Raw genomic sequence first — 25,686 nt, 5'->3', positions numbered from 1 at the left:
AGCAGAGACTGAGCTCTTGAGGTGACCAATACATGACCAATAGGTGACCAATATGGGTCACAGGGCTCTGGTGCCTGAAAGCTATCCTCACTAGGACATCCCCAAGTGATCCCTTCTGTGGCCTGTGTTTTCACTGTGACCTCTCAATGACCAAAGTTGGAGCTCACTGGCACAGTGCCTTGTGACATCCTCCATACAGTAGCCTCCTTCACAGTTCTCCCTGCCCACACAAGATGCCAACTCCTGTGCCCATTATTCCTATGTTGTCTCAGTGCTGACCCTGCTCTGACCATCACCTCTAGCCCCTCCGTGTTCACCCCATAAAAGGGTTCTCAGCCTGCTGAAGGGGGTGAAGTGAGGGCTGAGGACTGGGAGGGCAGGACTGAGCCAGAGAGATAGAGCAGCTATGTGCAAGGTGAATGTCAGCAGCTGAGGGTGGGGGTGTGAGGGGTGTGTGTGTGTGTGTGTGTGTGTATGTGTGTGTGTGTGTGTGTGTGTAGGGGGGGTGCTTTGTCCCCTGAGTATGAGTGTGTGTGGGGGGGGTGGCTTTGTCCCTTGACTCCTGGCCATGGTGGGGTGCTTTATCCCTTTGACTCCTAGTCATGAGAGCCCTTGGCGACCACCCAGTTCTGCTGTCACTACAGCACAATGGGGTAGCAGCTGTGGCCACAAAATTCCAGGCCCCCCTCACCTCTCTGCATCATAGGGGATGGCTGGTTGAGCAGGGTGGCAAGGCCGTGGTAGATGGCTCCTTGCTTGGCAACTTCCAGTGTGACCACAGAACTGGTCCTGGTCATGAGCTCCGCAGCCCTGGAAGAGAGTGACCAGGAGTAGGTCATTATCATGGCTCCAGTGCCTATCTGGCCTGCCCACAGCTCAGTGACCTCCTCTGAAGACCCTCACACACTAAGAAGTATGCAACTTCAGGAAGTGCTTGGTGTCTTTCCACAGAACCACCCAGATTAAGATATCCACCCAAAAAGTGGTCCTATACAGCTTTTCATACAAAGAACCTTGTAGATCAGTGTTTTTCATCTTCTAGTTACAAATTTAATTCCCTAAAAATGGCCACATTAAACTTCAAACACAGCAACATACCTTTCCTGAGACAGTCCTACCAGGCTCCGCCCATCCACACTGAGAAGCTGGTCACCTGCAGCCAGACGTCCGTCCTATGCACACACACAAAGGGCATGTGTCTGTGGTGGGTGTGGGTAGGGGTAGGAGAAAGGGATTGGCGGGTGACCAGAACCTCGGTATCAGCATTGGGTTTGGGCTGGGTGGCAGGCACGAGAGGGCTCAGAGGTCACACTTACCACATCAGCTGCACCTCCTTTCACGACCGACTTGACATAGATTCCCAGTTTATCCTGACCTGCACCCTAACCAAAAACAAGACAAAAAAGGGTCATTAAAAAGATGTAGTAAGAAGCAATGTGTAAAGAAGTAGAGCAAAAAGTTAAATACGGCCGGAGAGATAGCACAGTGGCGTTTGCCTTGCAAGCAGCCATCCCAGGACCAAAGGTGGTTGGTTCAAATCCCGATATCCCATATGGTCCCCCGTGCCTGCCAGGAGCTATTCCTGAGCAGATAGCCAGGAGTAACCCCTGAGCACCGCCAGGTGTGGTCCAAAAACCAAAAAATAAAAAAAATTGGGGGCCAGATAGCATGGAGGTAAGGCGTTTGCCTTTCACACAGAAGGTTATCAGTTCGAATCCTGGTGTCCCATATGGTCCCCCGTGCCTGCCAGGAGCAATTTCTGAGCATGAAGTAACCCCTGAGCACTGCCGGGTGTGACCCAAAAGCCACAAAAAAAAAAAAAAAAAAAAAAAAAAGTTAAATACATACAGTTACAGATAACTAGCAAAGTCTTGAGGTTGTATTTATTTTTACATGAGAATTTGGAAGACTGTGACCATTTGAAGAATTCAGACTCTGATAAACAAATTGGAAATGTGCCTATTTTGTACTTTTAAAGGAGAAAGAGACACCTGAGAATCAGTTACAACTAACAAGTTAGCTGATGAGGACAGGGAAAGTGGAGGACCCAAGTGTGACCCTTCAACACACAGCAGCCTCAAGCTGGCCACACTTTGGTGGCCACCTCTCCATTGCATGTCAAACCCTCGTTTCTAGGGCACCAGCCTGTGTGACACCATCACGATTTACATCATAGAATGCTGTTCTATTCTACGTTTCTGATCACAAATTCCACAGTCGCCATTTTATTTTTGGTTTTTAGGTCACACCCAGAGGTGCTCAGGGGTTTACTCCTGATTCTGCACTCAGAAATTACTCCTGGCAGACTTAGGGGACCATATGGAATGCCAGGGTACCTGGGTTGGCAGCATGCATAGCAAATGCACTGCCCACTGTGCTATCACTCCAGCCTCAATAGTCACCATTTTTTATGAACAAAACCGCATTTTCAGTGAAGTCACCAAATATTCTGGATCTAGACACCTAACCATCCTTCTCATGGCTGCTGAAGGAAAGCCTCCTATGATCAGGAGGCTCTGGTCATCGCCACAGGGGGAAACATCAGTCCCCACTTCTCCCTGACATGACACCCCACAGTTGTGACACTGCCATGGAGACTGGTCATCACGCTCCAAGAGAACTCCAGAAACCTATGCGCTGCCACAGTACCTGCAAGCAGCAGACCAGCGAAACCCTGGAACACTCCCAGGAGGCAGTATCAGGAGGAAGGGAGAGTGAGTCTGAGGGAGAGCTTCCTGAACTGTGCAAACTGAGGAAACTTGAAATGTGACTGCCAACCTGTCAGCAGGCAGCCACCCCGCAGCCCCACAGACACAGAAGTCCTCCTGTGCTTGCTCACGCTTCCTCTCCCCAGGCCCGTCTCAGGGACCCCCTTCTAGAAGCGCCCTCCTGCTCTTTTTTGTGCACCACTAAACCGCACTGGGGTTCTGACTCCTGACTCCCAGGTCCATGACACCTGCCCATGGCCAGGCCAGGTCCCAGAAGGCTTCTGCATACAGCAGCCCTGCTGGTCAGGGAGCATTGGCACAGCTACAACAGCAGAGGCACACAATGGCCCACAAGCCTGCAAAGTGCCGCTGCCACTCACTGCTCTGGGAGATGCCCACCAGGCCAGGGAAGGGCAGGAATTCTTTCAGATCAAAGTGACTAGCTCTCTCTCGAAGTGAAGTACTGGCTTTAATCTATCTGCCTGTCCCCGAGGGGGGTTCAGGTGAAGGGACGCAAGTCCTTTCAGGGACACTTCCACTGTACTCAGGTACAGAAAGAGAAAGCGCTACAGCACTGAGAAGGAAGCATGCCAGGAGACTGGCCCGAAGGGTCTAAGGAGAGCAGATTCACCGTGGGCTGCCTTAACCCTCCCTCACTGCCCATAACTGGGCATCCACTGAGAGTGAGGCTATCTCTGCAGGTGCCTCCCCCTTCCCTGAATATCAACTACACTCCCTCTGTGTTCAGCTCAGTTGGAAGCAAGCCAGTGTGATGGCAACTGCAGGCGAGGAAGTGCAGCTGGGCTGGAAACTGTTCAGAAAGAAACACAGATGAGCAAGTTGCCAGATGGCAAACATGGACGTCACCCTACAGCCTGTGCCCACTCTGAGGTGATGGAATGTCTCTGGACATGCCTGAACTGGGCGTGTCTGGGCTGCCTCAGCCCCAGCTGCCTTCGTTTGGACCCTCAGAGGACCCACACCCCTGCTTCATAGCCGTAAGGCTGCCCCATCCTATGGCACCAGTGATCGAATCTGAAACCACCAAAGCAGTTACGTTTTATTTCTTTTTTTTATTTTGTTTTTTTGGGCCACACCCAGTGACGCTCAAGGGTTACTCCTGGCTTCGCGCTCAGAACTCAGAAATCGCTCTGGGCTTGGGGGACCATATGGGATGCCAGGTATCAAACCACGGTCCATCCTCGGTTAGCCACGGGCAAGGCAAATACCTTACTGCTTGTGCCACCGCTCCGGCCCCAGTTATGTTTATTTCTAAACAAGAAAGTAAAAATTTATCCAGCCTAATTAGATGCTGCACCCAGTAGGGCTCATAGCCACTGTGGAGTTACCTTGAAGTCTTTGTAGCAACGAAGTGCAAACCCAGGGTTTCAGCAGCAAATTCTGCACTGAGACCTTTAAGCCACCTCCCAACCCTTATTTAGACCAGACTGAAGAAAAATTGGGATTGAAATGATTGTTAGATTCTCATTCTCTCACTTTCATGTCTTTCCCAATTAACAAAATCAGTAACCATCTCACACCTGTCACAAAGAGAAGAAAAAGGAGTTGAGCAGGGCCCACAAGGCCATGTGAGAAGGTAGCAAGGTCCAGGCCTCTGTGCCGTCCAGAGTCCCACACCTAGCTGTTCTGTGGTGAACATAGGTCCTGAGTGTCAGAAATCATAAGCCCATCAGCAGCTCATGAATCAACATATTGAATCAACATAGTGCATGGTATGACATGAAGCATGGAATGGGCTGAGGCACCGGCTGCTTGCTTTACACAGTGATGCCCCACTGGACCTCCGCATGCTGTCCATGTAAATACTGCCCACCCTGGTCATAGCCGCAAGCACCAAATCAGAGATTATAGTCTAACTAGTCAACACACACAGGCAGAAACTGCAAAACTACCCAACCTAAAGGCATCTAAACCTGATCTGAAAAGATTATTTCTAGTTCCTTATCATTTACAAAAGAATTCAGAATGCCCACTATCTATACCCAAGCCTACTGGAAAGGGCCACCCAGGGGCTCAGTTCTATGTCTCAAAGGCAATAGGAATGGTACTCACTCCCTACAACTTGGGGATTTAATAACCAAAGCTACATGCAGGAAGGTAACAGCCAACATACATTTCCCCTTGGAGTCCCTGATAGACCTGCTGGGACCACAGAACTATGCAGAGAAGTGATCTGCATAGTCAGGGTGTCCTGGGCGAGGATGCAGGGACAGGACCTGTGAGGACTCTTAGCAGTAGCCTTGAACCTGCTTTTCTCTCCCTTCAAAGCAGGGTTTAGAGGATTGAGCAAGCTGGAAAGGAGAGGAAAGGACAGAGAAGTACCTGAAATTTCCTTGGAGTTACTCAGAACGGCAGCCCGAAGACCCTTCCTGTGAAGAAAGCCCGCAGAACTGCTCTGACCTGCACCCTACAGAGCTGAGCTGTGCCAAGCAGGGCAGGGCAGGCAGAGCAGGCCTTCCTCCTACACTCGCAGGGCAGAGCCCAGAACCCAGCCAGGTGTGCTCACCTGGAGCAGAGCCCAGGCAGAGGCAGATCTGCGTCAACCCTTCTGGCCTGAGATTGTGGGAGGAGGCGATGATTAATAGCACGAAAACAGCATTACCACACAGTCCAAACAAAAAGGCTGCAGGAAGCCAGCCCAGTGGCCCTTGCTGCTGAGGCTCAGCCCATTGTTCCCAGGTCTGGCAAAGATGTGGCAGTGGAAGCTGAAGGCTGGAAAACAATTGTGGGGCAGGGAGGACCTCCAGCCCCAGGAGCACTGAAAACTCATCAACAGCACTAGAGATAGTTTTTTCCTGCCGGCCATGCACTTTTGACCCCTCACTAGGCCTACTCTGGAGCACCCACAGGCCCCTCTGCTGACAATTCATTACCCTGCAGGCAAGCAGGCATCGAGGGGCTCCCACAAAGTTCAGCCAAGAATTAAGCTAACTTGACTGAAATAAGTTTCTTTGCCCCCAACCAAAGCAGCCCCAAAGTGCACAGCCCACAGGAGAGAAGCTTCAGCAGGTACAAAGGTCACAATGAGGAAACTGGAAAAGCCATGAAGAAGTTCAAAGTCTTCTCCCATGACCACCATAGCAGCCACACTTACCTGTAGGGGGAAGGTGCCAGGCCTGTTGGTTTGGGGAAAACCTCTAGCACCAACTCGCTCTGGGGGGTGCTGCAGCCTGTTGTTCACTATTTATTTACAGGCTTTTTCACTCTCCTGTTTGCTAAGGTTACTCCATGCCTCCTCCTGGGCAAGACAGAGTCAGCTCTGACTGTCCTTCCTACAGAGGGTGTCACTCAATCCTGCCTAGAGTCCAGTGGGAACCAGAGTTCTCAAGATTGGGCAATGAGGTGGGCAACGCTTCTTCTCATCAGGCACAGATCAAGGAAGGGCTCAGGGGCAGCCTGCAGGTTGTGTGTGAGCCCAGATATTGGTGTCCACGTGTCCTCTTCCCACACCCCCAACCAGCGGACAGAGCCCTCTCCCTACAGAGGCTCCACTGACATCCCCTTCTCCCCTAAACACCTGGGCAATGCTCTGGGCCCAAGCTGAGCTGAATAGCAGCAGTCCGGCCTCCATCTTCTCTCCCCTCCCACCCAGGGCAGGAAACACCTCAGGAGACTCTGAGGCGTCAGAGGCTTTGGGGATCTCTGCCCAGACATAGCACACAGAAACTGCCTGGGCCCAACTATCAACCGTTCCTTCCCTCCAAGCCTTCCACATGACGACCAAGAGCTCTGTGCAGATCCCGAAGGTGGCCAGTTCCTACAGAGTCTGATACTGACCCTCCGGCATGGTCCTGGCACATGTCACTCTAGGCCACGACAAAGGAAGAGGTGGAACAAATTCACGTCAGCTTCCGCACGTTGCACTCGCCCTTTTCCAGCAAAAGCTATTTTTCTTAGGTTTTCTACTGAAAACTTTCCACTTATAACAAGCAGGTATGCAGAGACTGGCCTTTCCTCTGGTGTGACTGTGCAGAGGAACTGAGAGATATGTCCAAGCCACTATGCCAGCTCAGGCTGGACATGGTCAGGGACAGGGCAAAGCACATGCTGGCTGAGAGGGCTCTCCTACCTCAGCCTTCCTATTCTCACACACAAATCTCTGCTCCAAATAAAGCAAACTAAGGACTCCAATAGGACAATGAACTGAAACTGAAAGGACTAAGCAGCAGTCTATAATACACTACTAAGATAGTCATTTTGAAGTAAGATGATGAACACAATTTACAATGTGTAGTTTCTATATTCGCTTCTAGAAAACCCAACAACACCTCGCAGCCAGTATAGCCCTGCTTTAAGCCATGGTTAATGTTCTCGAATGGAAAGCAGAAGCCGGTACGGCGTGGGGCCTACCAGGGTGTGATCACCAGCTGGCTCCTGGCTCCACAGGGTGGGCGGTTACCTCCTGAGCAAGTTAATGGTCGACAGGTCGGAGCAAGAGGCCGCAGGAGGAAAGGCATTCTTGGGCTCCCTCGAGCCTGCACAGCAGCCCAGGCCAGCGCCCCAGCACTCACCACCGGCTCCAGCCTCCCGACCACAGAGAACCACATTGTAATCTCTGCCGTGTACGCAACTCGAACAGAAACCAACAGCCGTGCCGCCCTCTGCGTTGCCACACCACAACCCAGCTGGTCCTCTGAGCCGGTATTTCCAGCAGTCTGAGCGGCACAGGACATGGGGAGGCACTTATCAGCACAAATAGACCAAGGCAATGCTTGTGCTTGCGAAACCCAGCAGCTCTGGCTTTCCTCACTTGCACTTTATTAAAGTTTAAAAAAAGCTGGAAAAACAAAAAGAAGGCAACTGTTTGTCGTTTTGGAATTCAGAGTAAACAGGAAGCACCACGCTGTCCAGCAGACAAGTAAGAAGTAGCAGACGAAACGTCCCCCGCGGCAATGTTTTAAAAAGTGAGCCACACCCAGAGAATGTTCCAAGCATCTGGATTTCATGGAACAGTGCAGGCAACAGGAAATGAGGGCCAGGCTCCAAGGAGGCCACACTAATGTAGGAAGGGGCAGGCCAGCCAGGACCAAATGCTCGGACAGACAGAGTCACCAGGTGCAGTGGCTTCCACAGAGCTGTCCAGCACCTGTGACCCTTAGGAGAGGGACAAAGGACATTCTGGAGTTCCAGGGCACAGGAAAAATATCTAAGCAGCTGACAGAGGCTAGGGAGTGGCCAGGAAGTATGGCAGGACCTACCCCGGGTGACCACACTGGCTATACTTGCCTTTCCGTTACACCAAGGCCAATACTCCAGTACTCTACACCCCAAGGCCTCTGACCACGCAGCCCCCCTCAGAATCCTGCCCCCCCACCCACAGGGCTCCTAGGGGCAGGACGCCTAGGGGCAGGACTCCGGCTGCCATTGAAGAGTCCTGCAGGAAGCAGAGTCAGGCAGGCCAGTGAGCAGCAGTGCAGTTTGGGCCTGGCTTACACCCTGAAGACTCCACACTCCACCAGAGCAAGGCAGAAATGGGGCCTGGACAGCAGACCTCACTTCCTTGCCCTGCATTCTTTCTGAAAAGAATCACGGTACCTCCTTGGCATGATCAACAGAAAAGTTCCCCATGCCCATACCAAAGCTAAAGGCTGAAACGCCTCTCTGGGTAGTTCACTATCCAAACTAGGGCTTCTAAACTGCAGGCTGAGCATCTCTGAGGTGCCTTGGGTCTCAGCATGGCTGGGTCCACCGAGCTCTGGTGGTGCTATGGCTGAGAAAGGAGTACCCAACCCCGTCTCCACATCATCCTCAGTACCAGTGCTTTAGAACTTCCCACCACTTCTCTGCTGAGACTGACCCCCAAATTCAACCCTGTGCCCACAGCAGACCCTGGGGAGTGCTACAAGGTACCCCCAACATCTCATGGAAACAGAGCCCTGGCAGACACCGTACACCAGCAGTCAGGGACCAAAGGAAATGGAAGCTCTGAGCTCTGTGCCAGCCAACTAGCTTCTGGGCCCACTTTCCTGCTGAGGCCTGGCCCCAAGCTCCAGAAGGGTCAGATGTGGCCTAACCACTCAGTGCCACACAATGTCCAAGGCTCCAGACCCTCACTGGGGGTTCCCGGTAGGGAAAAACCTGTACGGGGTTCCTGGGAGTGAAAAACCAGATCAGGGTAACCTGACCTATGGTACTGGCTTGCCTGCCTTGGCCCTAGCCCCAGCACAAAGGCTCCTTCTGAGGGCCTGGGGCATCCCAAGGGCCCACCCAGCTTTGGGTGCACAATTCCACAGGTACAGAACCTTCAGGATCCTCAGAGATCCTTCCAGGTCACCATACCCTGCCCTGTGGGAACCCAGGTTTCTCCTTGGGGGAATACCTGAAAAGACCAGAGTCCGGAAGAGATGGAGCCTAGACCCACTGTACTAGAAAAAAGGGTAATACTTCAGAACCCTTCCTCCAGCATCCAGTATCATCATACCAGGGAATGGCCCCTAAGTTAGACTCCTATCAGTCTCCCAGGTCCTACCTCACATGCTGCTTTCCCAGGCCAGAAACAAAGAGGGAGCAGATTCATAGCCTGGAGCCCCTAACTTGCACCTGTAGTCACCTAGTGCCAATTCTGGGGCAGAACCCCTCTCTAGTGCCAGAGAAACAGGAATGGAAGCTTTATGGCAGAAGGACTGTACCAGTGAGGATGGAGCAGCCCTGGCACAGGAGTGTGGTGGCAGGGCATGGCAGTTCAAGGCAGTCAGGGACAGGCCAGGCTCATCCCACTGTGGTGCCACCCCTGCGCTATGCTTCGATGGTGCCTCCTTTTCAAGAGGGAGGGTCTCAGCCAGGATGAGTCTGAGTGAGACTCCATGATGTCTAAGACAGGAGAGGGCTAAGTGGTGCATGTCTGGCAGTGTGGCCTGTCTGCCCTGCTGGGCATGCTGAGAGGGACAGTCAGCTTAGCTGGGAAGCAGGAGAGGCCGTGGTCAGGCCCTCCACACCGTGAGCAACCCAGCTCACTCAGGTGTGGCAGGACGCCTGAGCACAGCAGCCCAGCAGATAGCAGGCAAGGAGCTATGAGTCTACCTATGTATCCCTAAAAAACTCAGGGGTCGGGCCCAGAGAGATAGCACAGCGGCGTTTGCCTTACAAGCAGCCGATCCAGGACCAAAGGTGGTTGGTTCAAATCCCGGTGTCTTATATGGTCCCCCGTGCCTGCCAGGAGCTATTTCTGAGCAGACAGCCAGGAGTAACCCCTGAGCACCGCCGGGTGTGACCCAAAAAACAAAACAAAAAAAACAAAAAAAAAAAAAACAACTCAGGGGTCAACCAGCTCTCATCAGAAGCCCTCTGCAGCCCCAGGCTCTGTAAATAACATCTCCCCACCCTCATGGCCAGCCCCCTTTGTATCCTATCAGCAACAGTTACGCATGCAGCTACCTGTACCCATGTATGTGATACCGCCCCACAATATGTCCACTTCCTCCAGCTAAATCCGCTATCCTTAGGCGACATCCATGAGTGGCCCACACCTCTCATAGGCACATAGACCCGCAGCTGCCCTGCCCTTCCATACTCCTGCAGGAGCAGACACAACACATTCCAGACCACCAGCCATTCCCACCAGATTCTGGGAGGCAGACAATTCCGCCAGTGCTCAGCAAGAGCATGCCCAGGAGTGGCAGTGACCTATGCTGGGCCAAACGTGAGGGGTCACAGAGGGACATGGCAAACCTAACCCTGCTCTCCAGCAGCATTTTCTACTTTCTCCGCAAGGAACTGCTGACCCTCAGGGAGCAGGGGCCTGACAGGAGAGTGAGGCCAATGATGCAGACGGGCAGTGGTCCACGCATTTCTGCACATGCGCACACATACCAAACCTTCACACGCCTGCACAACAGAGTGCCAGAGCACAGCCCAGGGAGGAATTTCCTGGACAGGGAGCAGAATTCTTTGTGGGAACAATCACAGAGAGCTGTACACACAGGAGTGCTGAGGCTCAGCCTGTGGCGGCCACCTGGATCAGACTGTGACTGCAACTGGCCTGTGTCTAGGCGTGGTTCCCTCATGCCCTGACGCCCAGCAGCCCTCATCACTCAGGATCTGCACCCTGCACTGACACACACACACCAGCCTGCCTGGCAAAGCCTACCTTGGCTGCCACGATGCTGAGCCCCATTCCATTCTGCTTCTTCAGGGTGACAGTAATGATTTCTGGTTCTTTCCTTAGAGGCTGGGCCTACAGGATAGAAATAAAGGTTTATTCTATAGCTGAAAGGCAACCAAGTCTCCTATTCATTGTGCAGCTACTCGAGCCTGCCTGGCTGAGGATAGACCAGCCATACAGCACACATCCTCAGGTACCCAAAAGCACCCCCACGTACCAGGCAGAAGGCCCACTCTGCCTTGCATGCTGATCTGAGCTACAAACTGAAGTCCTCAACTGTTCCTTAGACCTTGCTTCTTATATGGGGTCATCCATATGGGCTCAGCATTACTGAATGGGGGGAGGAGGAACAGGAAAAAATTGACCAAACTACAAGATTTGTGAATGCATATTGACCAAAATTATTTTAAAAGCATCACAACAGGGCGGGACCAACAGTATAGGGGGGAAGGGCAAGGGGTATGCGGGGAGGGGGGGTCACACATTTGCCTTGCACACAACAGCAAACACAGGTTCAATTCCCAGTATCTTATATGGTCCCCAAACATGATCAGGAACAATGACAGAGTTCATATTTAGGAGTAAGCCTGAGCACTGTCAGGTGTGATCCAAAAACCAAGGTTAATTAATTACTTATTTAATTAATTAAAGACATCCCATTTAAGACTGAGGTATTTCCAGCAGGACTGACCCAGGGCACATCTCTGGAGAAAAGTGTTGTGGTCAATAGGAGAAGCTAAGGAAGGCCAGACTGAAAAAGCTTTTGTTTGTTTGTTTGTTTGTCTGTTTTTGGGTCACACCCAGCAGCGCTCAGGGGTTACTCCTGGCTCTACACTCAGAAATCGCTCCTGGCAGGTTCAGGGACCATATGGGAAGCTGGGATTCGAACCACCGTCCTTTTGCATGTAAGGGAAACGATTTACCTCCATGCTATTTCTCTGGCCCCAGACTCAAAAAGTTTTATCTGTGAAAACAAACTCATCTTGCACTGACATGGGAGGGAGGGATCAGAATATCCCGCACTCTGTGGTAGTGCGGTGGCCACAAGGCTCTGGGCAGCATACCAGGATCTGGCAGACACATCATGAGCTGTAGACAGAAGCCCGAAGTGGGGCAAGCTGCAGGGAGCACAGTGGGGCAGCAACCCTGCAGTGACAGTAGGTAGCAGCACAAGGCCCATGTAGTCCGAGAACGCCTCACAGTATCCAAGTGCTTCCAGGGGTTTACCCAGCAGTATTTGGAGGACCATGACATGAATTCTTGAAAATATCTGAACAATGCTAGGATGGTCTGGATGAGCACTGAAATGCAACCCAGCTGACACAGCTCAGGAGACCCCAAAACAAAACCAAACAGACCAGAAGGGCTACATCATGCCATGTGCAAATTTGAACTACTGTCTTAGGCAAGGCCATGCACTTCTCAAAGACTCTGCTGGACACAGGCTGTCCTTCCACAGAAGCAGATGGAACACATGGCTCTTCCAAACATGAAACCAGGGCATCGAAGAAAGTGCAGGGTCAGCACATAGTTTGCATATGGATGAGGCCCCAGGGAGCTCCCAGCATTGGAGGCCCAAGCAGCATGGAATCCTCACACATAACCAAACCGTGTGGTCAGAGGGATTTCACAGTGGTGACCCCAGGTCCCTAAGTATTGCTTGGTGTATGTGTGGGGGCAGGAGTGTGGGTGGTCTCCCTCACAAGAACCCCAAGATACACTGTAAATGATTAAATACTGAGCTGTAACAAGACAAGGAAGGTGTCACAGAAATAAACCAACCAGGAACAGGAAGTATTTCTGTCAAAGTAAACTTTTGTAGGGTTGACCATTATGAAGCTAAGCAGACACTTTTTAAGGGAGAGGCCTGGGCTCAAACCCTGAGCACTGAGCTGGGAATAACCATAGGGAGAGGCCTGGGCTCAAAACCTGAGCACTGAGCTGGGAATAACCATGCCATCCCCAGTGGGGTGTGGCTCAAAAGTTAAAAAAATAGTAAAACCTGTTGTAAAATTTTACAGTAAAAGGTCCCCATGAAGTAAGGAGACAGAAGAAAAATAAATGCTGCTGTTTTTTGTACATATTTGATACAAGTACTAACGTTATAGTTGCCAAAACTATGGGCATAAATATTCCCTTCTTTTTATTTATTTATTTTTGTTTGGGGCCATACCCAGTGATCTCAGGGTTCCTCCTAGATCTGCATTCAGGATTTACTCCTGGCAGTGCCCAGGGGACCATGTGGAGTGCTGGGGATTGAACCTGGGTCAGAATCTGTGTCAGGAGCATACAAGAGTCTCCTAACTCCTATACTATTACTCTGTCCACAAACTTTTCTTTTTTTTTTTTTTCCTTTTTGGTGGGGAGCATACCTGGCAGTGCTCAGGGGTTACTCCTGGCTCTTCGCTCAGGAATCGCTCCCAGTCATATGAGATGATAGGGATCAAACCCAGGCCCATCCCACGTCAGCCGCAAGCAAGGCAAATGTCCTACCACTGTGCTATCACTCCAGCCCAAACTTTTCTAACGTGTAAAAGGACTTTTTTTATGGGGAGGAGAGTTGACACTATACCCAGTAGGGTTCGGGGTCTATTCCTACTTGGTAGTACTCAAGAGACCACATGGTGCAAGAACAGAATGGGGGTGGGGAATTCCTCCCATCTCCCAAATCACCATCTTCATGACCAGACTTATAGTAAGAAGCAGTTCTTAACCGGAACACACAGCTCTTTTCCCCTTGGCAAAGGAGCAGTTCCCCCCATGGTGCAGATATCTGCCCCTGCCCCAGTACTTACCAATTCTGTGTTCTCACGTGTGAGGTGGCTCTCATAGTCTGCACCTTCAAAGTATATTGTCCATGTGCCTGGGGAACGTGTGTGAGGGATCAACCTGCAAAATCCTGAAGAGAAAAACCAACAATTCAAGATGAAAAAAAACCAAGACCAGGGGGTCGGAGATAGCATGGAGGTAGGGCATTTGCCTTGCATGCAGAAGAACGGTGGTTCGAATCCCAGCATCCCATATGGCCCCCCATGCCTGCCAGGGGCAATTTCTGAGCACAAAGACAGGAGTAACCCCTGAGCAAAGCCGGTGTGACCCAAAAACCAAAAAAGAAAAAGAAAAAAAGCAAGACCAGATTACTGCAAGCCATATTCAACCCCAGACCCTACACCTGCTCCATTCTCAAGGCAACATCAATCTCCTAGCTGATACCTCTGGGGTCTTTTTGAAAGTGAATTCCCAGGGAAGGGGGGGGGGAATTAATTCCCCTCCCTTGCCTCTACCTCAGGCCTGTAAGCACAATCTGCACCTCTAACTCTACCTGCTGTTGCTTGTGCCAGCACTGCCTGGCCACATAAGTTCTATTCACCAGACCTCATACTGTACACTCCCTTCCCATGGTTAACCTATACACTCAGGCATGCTCTAGTGGCCACAAGAACTTCATGCTAGTGATGTCTTCATCTGAGCTCTGTCCATCTAGCCCAGAAAAAAAATCTCTAATAAGGCAGCAGTGGAGGTAAGAAACAAGAAAGCCTTGGGGCTAGAGAGATAATACAGAACATAGGGTCTTTGCTTTACACCCCATAATGGTCTCCCAAGCCTGCTAGTAGTGATTCCTAAGGCAGATGCAGGAATAATATTTGAGCACCACAGAACATGGGTGGGAGGGAAGAAGGGAAGGAGAGAGAGAGAGAGAGAGAGAGAGAGAGAGAGAGAGAGAGAGAGAGAGAGAGAGAGAGAGAGAGAGAGAGAGAGAAGAAGGGAGGGGATGGGATGGGATGGGATGGGATGGATGGATGGATGGATGAATGATGGATGGATGGATGGATGGATGGATGGATGGATGGATGGATGGATGGATGGATGGAAAGAAATGAACAGTAAATCAACAAACTATGGGATGAATTCAAACCATAAACAAAGCATCAAAGTTCTTGGGGAAAAATGAATTCAATGAAGATCTACTAGCCAAAGAAATCATAGATGAGAATTTCCCAGAGTCTGAGGAAGTGGCTGACTGAACTCAGTTCAATTCCTAGCACTAAAAAGCCCCTCCATGAGTGATCCATGAGTGTAGAGCCAAGAGTAAGCCCTGAGACTACCAGATATGCCTAGCCCTCAAAAAAGAATTTCCTAGAATTGAGGAGTACAGACACTGAGATCCAAGAAGCCCAAAGGATTCCAGCAAAAATAGATCCAAATAGAAAACATCCATGACCTTGCATGCAGCTGGCCCGGGTTCGATTCCCAACATATGGTCCCTGAGAGCCTGCCAGGAGCGATTTCTGAGCACAGTGATAGGAGTAACCCCTGAGCACTGCCAGGTGTGGCCCCAAATCAGAAACAAACAAACAAAAAACGGGAAAAGAAAAAAAGAAGAAACATTATGGTTGACACACTATAAACAAGAAACAGGGGCCAGAGAGATGGCATGGAGGTAGAGCATTTGCCTTGCATGCAGGACAGTGGTTCGAATCCCGGCATCCCATATGGTCCCACGAGCCTGCCAGGAGCGATTTCTGAGCGCACAGCCAGGAGTAACCCCTGAACACTGCCGGGTGTGCCCCCCCACCCCCCGCTCAAAAACAAAAAAAAAGAAAAAGAAGAAAAAGAAACAAAGAGGAGGCCAGAGGTGACAGAACTGGAGAGCTGTTCCACAGAACTGAGCTGCCCCACTGGGGGTGTCTGGGAGGGTTTGTGTGAGGATGGAGCACCATGACAGAGTCATTCACAGAACCATAAATCAGTATCTCAAAACAAATGGAGAAAGCAAACCATGGTCAGTGGGCTCACTCCTGGCCCCGTAGCACCTCCTTCCTCCCTGAAGAGAAACTGTCACCTTGGGGCCGGAAAGATAGCACTGAGGTAGGGCGTTTGCCTTGCAAGCAGAAGGACAGGGGTTCGAATCCAGGCATCCCGTATGGTCCCCCAAGCCAGGAGCGATTTCTAAGCGCATAACCAGGAGTAACCCCTAAGCGTCGCTGGGTGTAACCCAAAAATCGAAAAGAAAAAAAGAAAAGGAACTGTCACCCTAATTACTCCCCAGGGAACTATGAGGCCGCTGTGCATGCTGGACACCACCAAGGCCAGTAAGTGCTCAATAAGATGTCAAGAGCATGGGTGCTGCTCCCAGGTGGCAAGCACTCCAGAGGAAGAAAGGACAGATGTCAGTTAGTTCACAAGAAGCCACCAATGTGGCCATCAGAGTCTATCAGTGATAATTAGTCTATCAGAGTCCCAGTTCCTCTGAGCCGCAATGTCAATAAAAGTGGCATATGGGACTTTCCTCACTCAAAAGGCTGTGTCTCAAAAAACACTGTGGTTTTTCATAACACCACCACCAAGCACCACACAGCAGCAGGTTGTGAAGTCTGTTCTCACATCACCCCCAAATTCCACATGCAGAGTGCCCAGGCTCAGCATTCAGGCAGAGTGTCCCTAAGTGTGGGGGCAGCCCTGGCCAGGAGGGAAGTAGCCTTAATCACTGGTGCCAGCAAGCAGAGAGAGACCCAGGTCAGTGTTTGGCCCAGAACTATTTCTTTCCCAGTTCTGGGGGAATGCTGAGATTCAAAAATGCCTTGCCCCTGACCCCACTCACCACGCTGGCATAATGGTTCCAGGAACTCCTGCAGGCCGCTGGGAAGGTTCCTGACCACATCGCAGGAGTATCCATCCTCGGGCAGGAGGAAAGGCAGCTGCAGGTCAGGGTCCTCCTCCAGCTGCACCTCCCGGCCATCACTACGTGCCAGCTCATCGGCCGTGTTCTCTGCCACGGCCACCACATTCTCGATCAGATCCTACTTGGGAACCACAGAAGAGGTCATAGAGGACACAAAGCAGCAAACCCATACCCACCTGTAGGGCAGGAGCACAAGAGCTCCTTGGTCCTTCAACACTCAGGAATCAAACACTTTTGAGGCTGTTCAACCTCTAAAGAGGGTGGGTGTTGTGCCCTTCTCTGGTCACTCTCTTTTCCTCGCATAATTCAGGAAAGGTCTCTAGTCCCAGCAAAGACTTGCTTTCCGAATTACAATTTCTGGAAGGGCTGGGTCTAAATCATTCTTATGATTATATACCAGAGGCACTGGGAAGGACAGTCATTCTATCTACCCAGCTCTACAGAGACCAGAGACCCTCCAGCTGCCAAAGTCACATGCCCAGGCTTCATAATAGGCTCCTCTCCCAGGCTCCACAGCAGGTTCCTCAGGGATCCACATCAGAGGAAGCTGTCACTGAAGTGACTTCTCGAGCTGCTGGCAGCTAACCTAGCCTTCCCAAATCAGTCCCTTTGATGGTAGTCCCGGCGTTGGCCTGGGTTGCCTGGGGCAGCGGGGATGCTACTCTTGAAAGGACACTTGTTGAGAGTAATGAGCAGCAATAAGGACAGAGTTGCTGCTCCTCTCCCCACTCTGGTTTTCCACAGGGAAGGGAGAAGAGTCTAAGGATGTGGGTTTACCCTTTGGATCTCTCCTGTCCAGGGCCGGAGCCATGGGTAGCAGCTTTCAGGCTCTGGGCATCAGAAGTACCGAGCACACCCGACCTCTCTCTCAAATCCTTCCTTCTAGTACTACCAGTGCTCTGCTTGCTGGCGAGGACCTGATCAGTCCCAGTGCCCTGCAGCTTCTGGTCTCAGGCTGGGTCGAGAGTTTAGGAATCAATGTCTTCGTGACGACATCACCCAGGGGAACCCTCCTTTGCTCCTGTGCCCACTCACCGTGGGAATGAAGGGCTCATCAGGCGCACAGTGGTAATTCTGAAGCAGGGCCTGCAGCTGCAGTGAGTTCAGCTTAAAGCAGGTGCTGTTGATGCTGGGGATGTCCTCAGGGGCATACTTGTCCATGGTGAGCAGGGTGGTGGCCTATTCAAGGAGAGAGTCACTACACTGACACCGAAAACCAGAGCTCTAGGGTTCCCGGTCCAAAAGGCCTGTTTCCACCGCACCCCGCCCACCTGTACGATCCTACTGAGGTGACAGTCGGCTGCCAGCTCCAGACCCTGCTTCTCGGCCCAGGCCTCCACATGACCCAGCTGCTGGCGTATGATGGCCCCCCAATAGTGTGAGCACAGCCCTGACTCAGGGTCGGTGACCAGCCTGTTGAAGAGCCACATGTTGATGAAGTGGAAAAGCTGCGAGAAGAGCTGGATGGTGAGGGCAGCATTGACACGGCAGCGGCGCAGCAGGGACATGGCCCCTGAGAGCGTGTGCAAGACATCATCTGTGGGACACAGAAAAGTGGGCTGAGTGGAGAAACATATCCAAGTAGGCTGTAGGGCATGAGAGTCACTCACACCCCATTGAGCCAGCCTGTCCCTAATGTACCATCCAATCAATGAAAGCACCAGCACCCAAGTTCAGTTTCCCTCCTCCTCTCACTCAAGCTGCATTATCAGGAAATGAGCAGCCAAAAGAGGGGCAAGAAGTGATGGCAAGAGGAGCTCCTAACCAATTTTCGGTCTTTGTAAATTGTTCTCTTCAGGGTCATCCAGAAATGCTGGCATGTAGTTATTCAATTCGGACTGAAGGCAGTGGACCAGGTACCTAAAAGGAAGCAACAACCTAAGAATCCCAGAACAAACACAGTATCAACTGAGATTTTATACTGCTTAGAACAATTTTTCGGCTTCCCAATGCTTACCACAGGCTGTGTTCCTTACACTGACTATATAGAAAAAGGAGGTACATTCAATGAACCCCATATACACCTCAGCCCAGGTCCTTTGACTGGTCTGTATTGTGAATGGGGACATGGAAGAAGAAAAAAAAAAACAATTTTCCATTCAAAATTCTGAATTTTAATCTCAAAATCCTTGACACAAACTACCACTGAATTCAATGTACTAAACATCAACTTACTTGGTGTATATTTATGTTTCCTGACTCCCATCTATAACCAGTGTAAATGAAAACCTTTCTAATTAACTTGTTAAACTGGGTGAGGAAACAAATGTATCGCTTACTTGAAGGCCATCTGCACTAAATGGGCAAGCACGTCCTGGGCATCCACTGTGATCCGGCTGAGGTCTCGGTCCTGCTTGATGAAGTTGAGAAGCTCGGAGGCATTTGCCATCCAGAAGGCAAGTGCCCCTGCAATATTCTTCTGCTTCTGCAGACAGAAGGCATTGCTGTGAGGCACATGGGACACACAGGCATTGGGAAAACCACAAGAAGTGCCCTTGAGAAGCTGCTAAAGACAGACCAGTACTTTCCCCTTTCACCAAGGTAGTGCCCACAGATACCAGATACTTGCAGAGGAACTTGGGTGGTCCATGCAGCGGGAATAGAAACCCCCACACTGCTTTTTCTGTGGAAGGGGTACAATAGGCACAGCCAGCCCTGTCTGGGCTATGACACCAGCATGGGCACAGAAGTGACGGGACATAATCGGACAACTCCAAGTTGTGAACTGAGTATCTGATAATCTGTGCAGCATCCAGACAACAATGGTACCCACAGCCACCCTGATATCCAGTCACTGGTGTAGATACCAAGCAACTCAGCATCAAGTACTGATCTATCGAATCACTTCCCGACCACATGTGCAGCCAGGCAACCTCAAATGAGATCCCAAGAATAGCAACCAAGGAAAAACAATAAAGAGAAGAAACGGCAGTTGGTCAATTCATGTCCACACTGAAGTGCAGGAAGCGGGAGTTATGAAATGCTGGTAAGGTTGCACAGTCAAAGAAGGGTTTAGTAGTGCATGTTTCAGGTGCCAGATGAGTGTTATCAACTGCTGAGTCCAGTCGGGAGGACTGTGCTTGGACATGAAAGCAGCATGAGAGGCTCAGCTAAGCCAATACAGCGAGGGGCAGAGCCTCGCGGTAGGTCCTACCTGATCAACCTGGTCTACTTCCTGGAGAAAAACAGACGAGGGGAAATCAGCAGAACAAGAGAAAGAAACTTGTAAACAATAGTGACCATTAAAAAAAAAAAAAAACACTCACATGACGGTACAACATAAAGGTACAGCATACACTTATGTTCCCCCGGTCCTATCCCCCTTTTAGGGTGCTACATAATTTGAAAGTATGTGGCATAAAGTATTCATTTTACAACCTTAACATAGTAGTAACTGCCCACAACTAGAAGAACCCCTGAACTTAGACAGTAAGGAGTTATACTCAAACACGGGCACAACCCTGTTTGCATGATATTGTGGCCAGTATTGGAAAGGATCCAGGGAAAATCAGTCCCCAGATTAAATGGGAACAACAGAAAAGACAAGACCAACACAAACAATCAAAATAAATGATGAGCTTTTAAAAAATGTACTTAAAAACTTTTGTTATGCCTTGACTACAAAGAAGTCTTAAGTTATCAAAGTCGGATTTTATACATGAAGGCATTACTCCCTACCAAGGATCTTTCTAGAATCAGGAGATGCTACCCATACCTAAGGCTGCAGCAAAGTTTAGCTGTCCTGTTGACAGCCACTCCCTGACATTCAGATGCATCAAGGAGGACAAAGCAAGTCTCAGGAGCCCAGAACAGGGCTGCAGGAGGGAAAAGGAGAGTGGCGAGCACAGGGGGAGTAACCCTGACAAAGGGCCACCAGGGCAGTTAGCAGCTATGGGTGATAAGACTGTGATCCCAGCAAAAGCCTATGCTAGCTATTCCATGGAAAAAGAGAAGTTCTGGAAAGACTATTACTTTTTCTGACAACTGCAAGTGCTCTAAGACTAGTTGCCTCAGGCGATCCTGTAAGCAGTAAGGTCAATCACATAAGCATCACAGCTCTCTTGTCAAAAGAAAGTGATCCCCTGGTGAATACTGAGGAACACTAAGAGAGAGACATGATTCCTTTCCAGGACTTTAAAGACAAGACCTTCTGCCTAAGGATACTGGGAGCTGTAGTGCACTGTTCCCACCCTAAGCACAGAGGCATTTTCCAGGCGTGCACAGCCTCCCCAGAGATCTCAAATCTAGACACAGAATGCCCACCGTGTGCAGAAATCCATGCAACCCCTAACCTCTCGCACACATACAGCAGACTCTCGGGGAAGAGGCAAAGTGCTGTCTACCACCAAGTGCAAACAAGGAGTCCCTGGACAGAGGTGAAAGAAGCTGGTCCCAGTTACTTTGGAGGACCAGGAATATTCTAGAAGCAATACCTACATAGGTATTTTACATAGGTAAAATTTCCAGAAAATGTTTCACTTAAAAACATGTAAACTGGGCCGGAGAGATAGCATGGAGGTAAGGCGTTTGCCTCTCATGCAGGAGGTCATCGGTTCGAATCCCGGCGTCCCATATATGGTCCTCCCGTGCCTGCCAGGAGCAATTTCTGAGCCTGGAGCCAGGAATAACCCCTGAGCACTGCCGGGTGTGACCCAAAAACCACAAAAAAAAAAAAAAAAAAAAAAAAAAAAAAAAAACATGTAAACTGAGGGGCCGGGCGGTGGCGCTAAAGGTAAGGTGCCTGCCTTGCCTGCGCTAGCCTTGGACGGACCGAGGTTCGATCCCCCGGTGTCCCATATGGTCCCCCAAGCCAGGAGCAACTTCTGAGCACATAGCCAGGAGTAACCCCTGAGCGTTACTGGGTGTGGCCCAAAAACAAAACAAACAAACAAACAAAAAAAAAAACATGTAAACTGGGGGCCAGTGAGATAGCATGGGGGTAAGGCGTTTGCCTTCCATGCAGAAGGACAGTGGTTCGAATCCCGGGGGATTTCTGAGCATAGAGCCAGGAATAACCCGAGTGCTGCCGGGTGTGACCAAAAAAAAAAAAAAACAAAACAAAAAAAAATAAATAAAAACATGTAAAAACTGGGGGCCGAGCAATAGAACAGAGGTAAGGCATTTGCCTGCACGCGCCAAAACAGGACGGACACCGGTTCGATTCCCGGCATCCATCCCATAGGTTCCCTGAGCCTGTCAGGAGTGAGTTCTGAGCACAGAACCAGGAGTAACCCCTGAGCGCTGCTGGGTATGACCCAAATAAATAAATAAATAAATAAATAAATAAATAAATAAATACCATGTAAACTTCACCTTCACAAACTTACTTGCAATATTGCAAGAAAACTTCCCAGGCCGGGCGGTGGCACTAAAGGTAAGGTGCCTGCCTTGTCTGCACTAGCCTAGGACGGACCGCGGTTCGATCCCCCCGCGTCCCATATGGTCCCCCAAGCCAGGAGCGACTTCTGAGCGCATAGCCAGGAGTAACCCCTGAGCATCATTGGGTGTGACCCAAAAAAACAAACAAAAAAAAAAACAAACAAAAAAAAGAAAACTTCCCATGAGCCCTGGTATTTTCTCACACTGCTACCATTTTAAGGGTGTTTTGGGGGGGACATTATGTCAGCATGGCATAGCTTACATTCACAGCAAAGGTCTGTGTAAAAGAGAGTTTTCACCCTCAGAAGCGACGCAACTTCCGGTGAGGTCACCCTAAGAATGTGTCCCACGCCAGGCCGGGGGGGGGGGGGGGGTGTGTGTGTGTCCAGGCACACTCACCTGGATCACGCTTTCCATCATGCTCACCATCTTGCTGACAATAGCAATCACTCTGTGAGGACGCTCGGAGGCACTGACATCAGGTCTATACTGGCTTGAGAGTACATACCGACATGCCATATAAAGCACATATGTCGGCGACAACTTAAAGTGCACAGTCGAGCTATTGGTATAGTTGATAATGGCAGCGAGAAACGAGTCTTCAGCTATAAAGTAAATTTCAAAAGAAAAATAGGAATAAAACTCAGTTGCAGGAATAGGGGTGGGGCAATCAAAGGGGCCCGAGAAGGCTGTCACCCACCATTTTCCCGGAACTCGATACTCGCAGGTAGAGTTAGCTCCAGCCCAGCAGCGTCCTGGGGTCTGCAGGAAAAAAAGGCAAGTCAGACCAGATCCCCATGCTTCCTGCCTGCCCCACACAAGCCCAGAGATTCAAGCCTTAAAGGCCCAAGCTCCAAAGGTACTCCCACCCTCACCCAATCCTAGGCCTGGCTGTGGGCTCATATCTTCCAGAAGCCATCAAAAGCTTTCTTCATCCCTGAGAAATCCTTCTGAGCTCTGAGTGCCCAACAACCTGTGTTAGGTAACAGGTCTCCAGGCACCCTGTGTTCTCAGCCCTCAAACCTGGCTGCACCTCAGACTTCAGTGCTGGAAGGGGCATGGCTGGGGTGCCCCTCCTCCATTTCTGCTTCTAGCTGAGAGCAGAAGACACCTGACTCTGGTGTAAACAGAGCGCAACCAGGCTGCCAGGCACCTGCTCCCAGAGGCTCAGATGTCATGTCGATGGGAAGACACAGGTAGAGCCTAAATGAAAGTGCAGCCAGACTGAGCCAGCCAGGCTGATTTGCTGTGTGATCTGCTGTCCTGTGCAGATGCAAGAGACAGGGAATGCTGTTCCACACTTCTCAGACACACACTGCACATCCCTGGAACAGGTTCTACATGCACCAAGAAATCAAGGCATTTCTGAGAACAGGCTCTGCTGATGCCAGTGTCTGTTCATGACCTGGCAAGGCCGGCCACCCTGTACCCAGCCCAGGGAGGCAGAGTGCTGCTGAGGACAGAAGCACATGCACAGGCGTACAGGCCCACTAGGACTTTAGGCACCATGTCTAAGCACAGGCTGAAAATAGCACGTGAGCTGCCCTGGTCTCTCCTCCTCAGCTCAAACACACGTTCCAGAGAGAGCCCACAACTTCACACAACCCACCTGCTGCTCTGCATGTGCCTAAACATATCTGTAACATATCTAAGCATATCTATCTAAACATATCTATTTCACACTTACACTATACTATTACATTATTACACTATTACACACAATACACTAATCTGTGATTAGCTTTCACAAGAGTTGGATATTTTTATCAAGTTAGTTCAACTCTAACAGAAACAGGAAAAATGCTCCAGGTACCTGTCCTTGCAAAGACCAGCAGATTAAACCAGGAGAAACAGCACAGCAGGTGAAGCAGTAGCTGCTCTAGCCAGGAAAATAACTCTGGCAGGGAGTCCCGACACTACCTACTCAAAGCAATCTTCAGAGTAGACTGGAAAAGTTCACAGCTATCAGCAGACTTTCTTTTATTAGTCCTCAAAAAAAGGAACTGTCATTCTTAGGTGCATCATTTAAATCTACTAATCCCAGACAAATGGTAACGTAAATGCCAGAATTTTGTCTTTGGAATCACAGATATAAACAAACATTGAATATTCTAATTCACACTCTACTCTAGGAGCTGAAACCATACAGCAGAGAGAGCACTTGCCTGGCATGGAGTCAACTTAGGTTCAATCCCCAGCACCCCGTCTAGTTTCTTAAGCCCACCAGGAGTGATCCCTAAAAAGAGTCAGGAGTAAGGCCTGAACCACCACCGGGTATGACTCCAAAACAAACAAGAAACACCCACTCTCTAGATACATAGAACTGTAAGACTGATTCAAAGAATTCCTACAAAAAAGTTCTCTTACCCCATATTCTCTATTTGATTTTTATGAATAGATCAAGTACTAATGAAGTCAGTAATATATGCAAAAACAAAGACTGAAAATGTGAAGACTCGTGTTTCTACCACGGACTTAGTATCAACAAATTAAGAGTTCAGTTCCAGCCTCCCAACTCTTGAAGGGCTTCTTTCCTTCCGGGAGCTGGGAGTCTCATGCCAGCAGGATTCGGCAGGCCTCTGCCATGCCAAAGGCCTTCTTTACCAGGCCTGGAGGGGTGCGGGACTTGGGTGACCCCAGCACTGGTGAAGGGGGTGTTCTTTACATGACTGTAATCATACAACTATAATCATGTTTGTAATCACGGTGTTTAAATAAAGATAATTATAAAAAAATTAAAAAAAAAATAAGATCAAGTTGAAAACACAGTATTCTCATATAGATCCAGTCATTTTGTGCCTTGACAGAAGCTACTGAGATGTGAGGAATGCACTGCAGGGCCTTCTGGTGGAACACTATAATGTTGGAAGTCAGGATCGAGAGAGCACAGGGGAAGGCACTTGATTTGCACAGGGCTGACCCAGCTCCACAGAACATTCCTGAAGAACTGCCAGATGTGGACCCAAACTGGCTGGTATTCAGCCAGGGAAGAGTAGCCTGATTGCTGCAGCATCCCATGATCTGGGACCTACCTAACAGAGCTACAAAATAGGAGAAAGGGAGGGACGAACTGAGATCACCAAAGGGATCCAAAAGATGACAACAAAGAGTAGAAGTTCTCTGCTCAACAATACCAGCAGCAATGCCACCAATGAAAAGCCACGGGTTCATTGCTATCTCAGCAAATCCAGGGACAGCTACATAGCTGTACTATACTCACAGGGGAGGCTTTCCCACAGATACTGAGGAACTCCAGCACCAAAACCTCTTAAGGCCCCTTCCCAAACTTCACTTGAAACAGCTGCTGAGCTCAAAAAGTGGACAGTGAAGTCCCAGCAGCCCACATGGGTCTGTCATAAGCAATGTCTCCTAGGGGCAGCCTCCATCTCCCTAGCCTGCCCATCAAGACACCTCCTCCACCTACCTGCTCTCCTGACGATGTGACTCCTGTTGCTGCTCCAACCGGATCATGGGCTTCACCAGGCCACGCTCGGCAGTGCTGCAGGCTGACGTGCCACGCTCGCTGTCCAACCTGGTGGTGCTCTAGAAGAGGGAGAACACACTAAGTGCACAGGGCAACCACCAAGTATGCTGCTCAAGATGGGGAGCAGAATGTGATGCTAGCAGGAGCCTAGAGTGGCAATCTGTGGATGTTGTTGTCCTACCAAGAAACTGGACCAGAGACATACCTGGCATCATGCTTATAAGTAAGCATATGACACTTCTCACAAAGCCCACGGGAATGGTGCCCCCAAGTTCTCTGCGGTAAAGAGAGGGAGTCAGAAGGGTACTCT

At 50.2% G+C, this 25,686-nt stretch overlaps 1 protein-coding gene and 1 non-coding gene across 3 annotated transcripts in view; one reads left to right on the top strand and one right to left on the bottom strand.

Annotated features, from left to right (window-relative positions):
* Nucleotides 1–25,686, bottom strand: part of AFDN (afadin, adherens junction formation factor) — a 95,603-nt gene that overhangs the window by 17,327 nt on the left and 52,590 nt on the right. For both annotated transcript variants that reach the window (XM_049785148.1, XM_049785149.1), the window contains exons 13-26: nt 25,317–25,435; nt 22,593–22,654; nt 22,292–22,497; nt 19,668–19,688; nt 18,793–18,938; nt 18,279–18,373; nt 17,785–18,050; nt 17,549–17,692; nt 16,433–16,631; nt 13,626–13,729; nt 10,816–10,902; nt 1,317–1,382; nt 1,099–1,172; nt 692–810 (exon numbers count right to left, since the gene is read on the bottom strand). In XM_049785148.1, the coding sequence (XP_049641105.1) occupies nt 692–810; nt 1,099–1,172; nt 1,317–1,382; nt 10,816–10,902; nt 13,626–13,729; nt 16,433–16,631; nt 17,549–17,692; nt 17,785–18,050; nt 18,279–18,373; nt 18,793–18,938; nt 19,668–19,688; nt 22,292–22,497; nt 22,593–22,654; nt 25,317–25,435 (1,708 nt within the window). The remainder of the gene's footprint in view (nt 1–691; nt 811–1,098; nt 1,173–1,316; nt 1,383–10,815; nt 10,903–13,625; nt 13,730–16,432; nt 16,632–17,548; nt 17,693–17,784; nt 18,051–18,278; nt 18,374–18,792; nt 18,939–19,667; nt 19,689–22,291; nt 22,498–22,592; nt 22,655–25,316; nt 25,436–25,686) is intronic.
* LOC126025456 (small nucleolar RNA SNORA51) lies at nt 18,454–18,584 on the top strand. The gene has a single exon (XR_007501460.1). It is a non-coding gene; the product is annotated as a small nucleolar RNA SNORA51 (small nucleolar RNA).

Source organism: Suncus etruscus, chromosome 12, assembly GCF_024139225.1.
Source record: "Suncus etruscus isolate mSunEtr1 chromosome 12, mSunEtr1.pri.cur, whole genome shotgun sequence".
Classification (NCBI taxonomy): domain Eukaryota; kingdom Metazoa; phylum Chordata; class Mammalia; order Eulipotyphla; family Soricidae; genus Suncus; species Suncus etruscus.
This window is presented reverse-complemented; position numbering and strand designations above follow the sequence as displayed.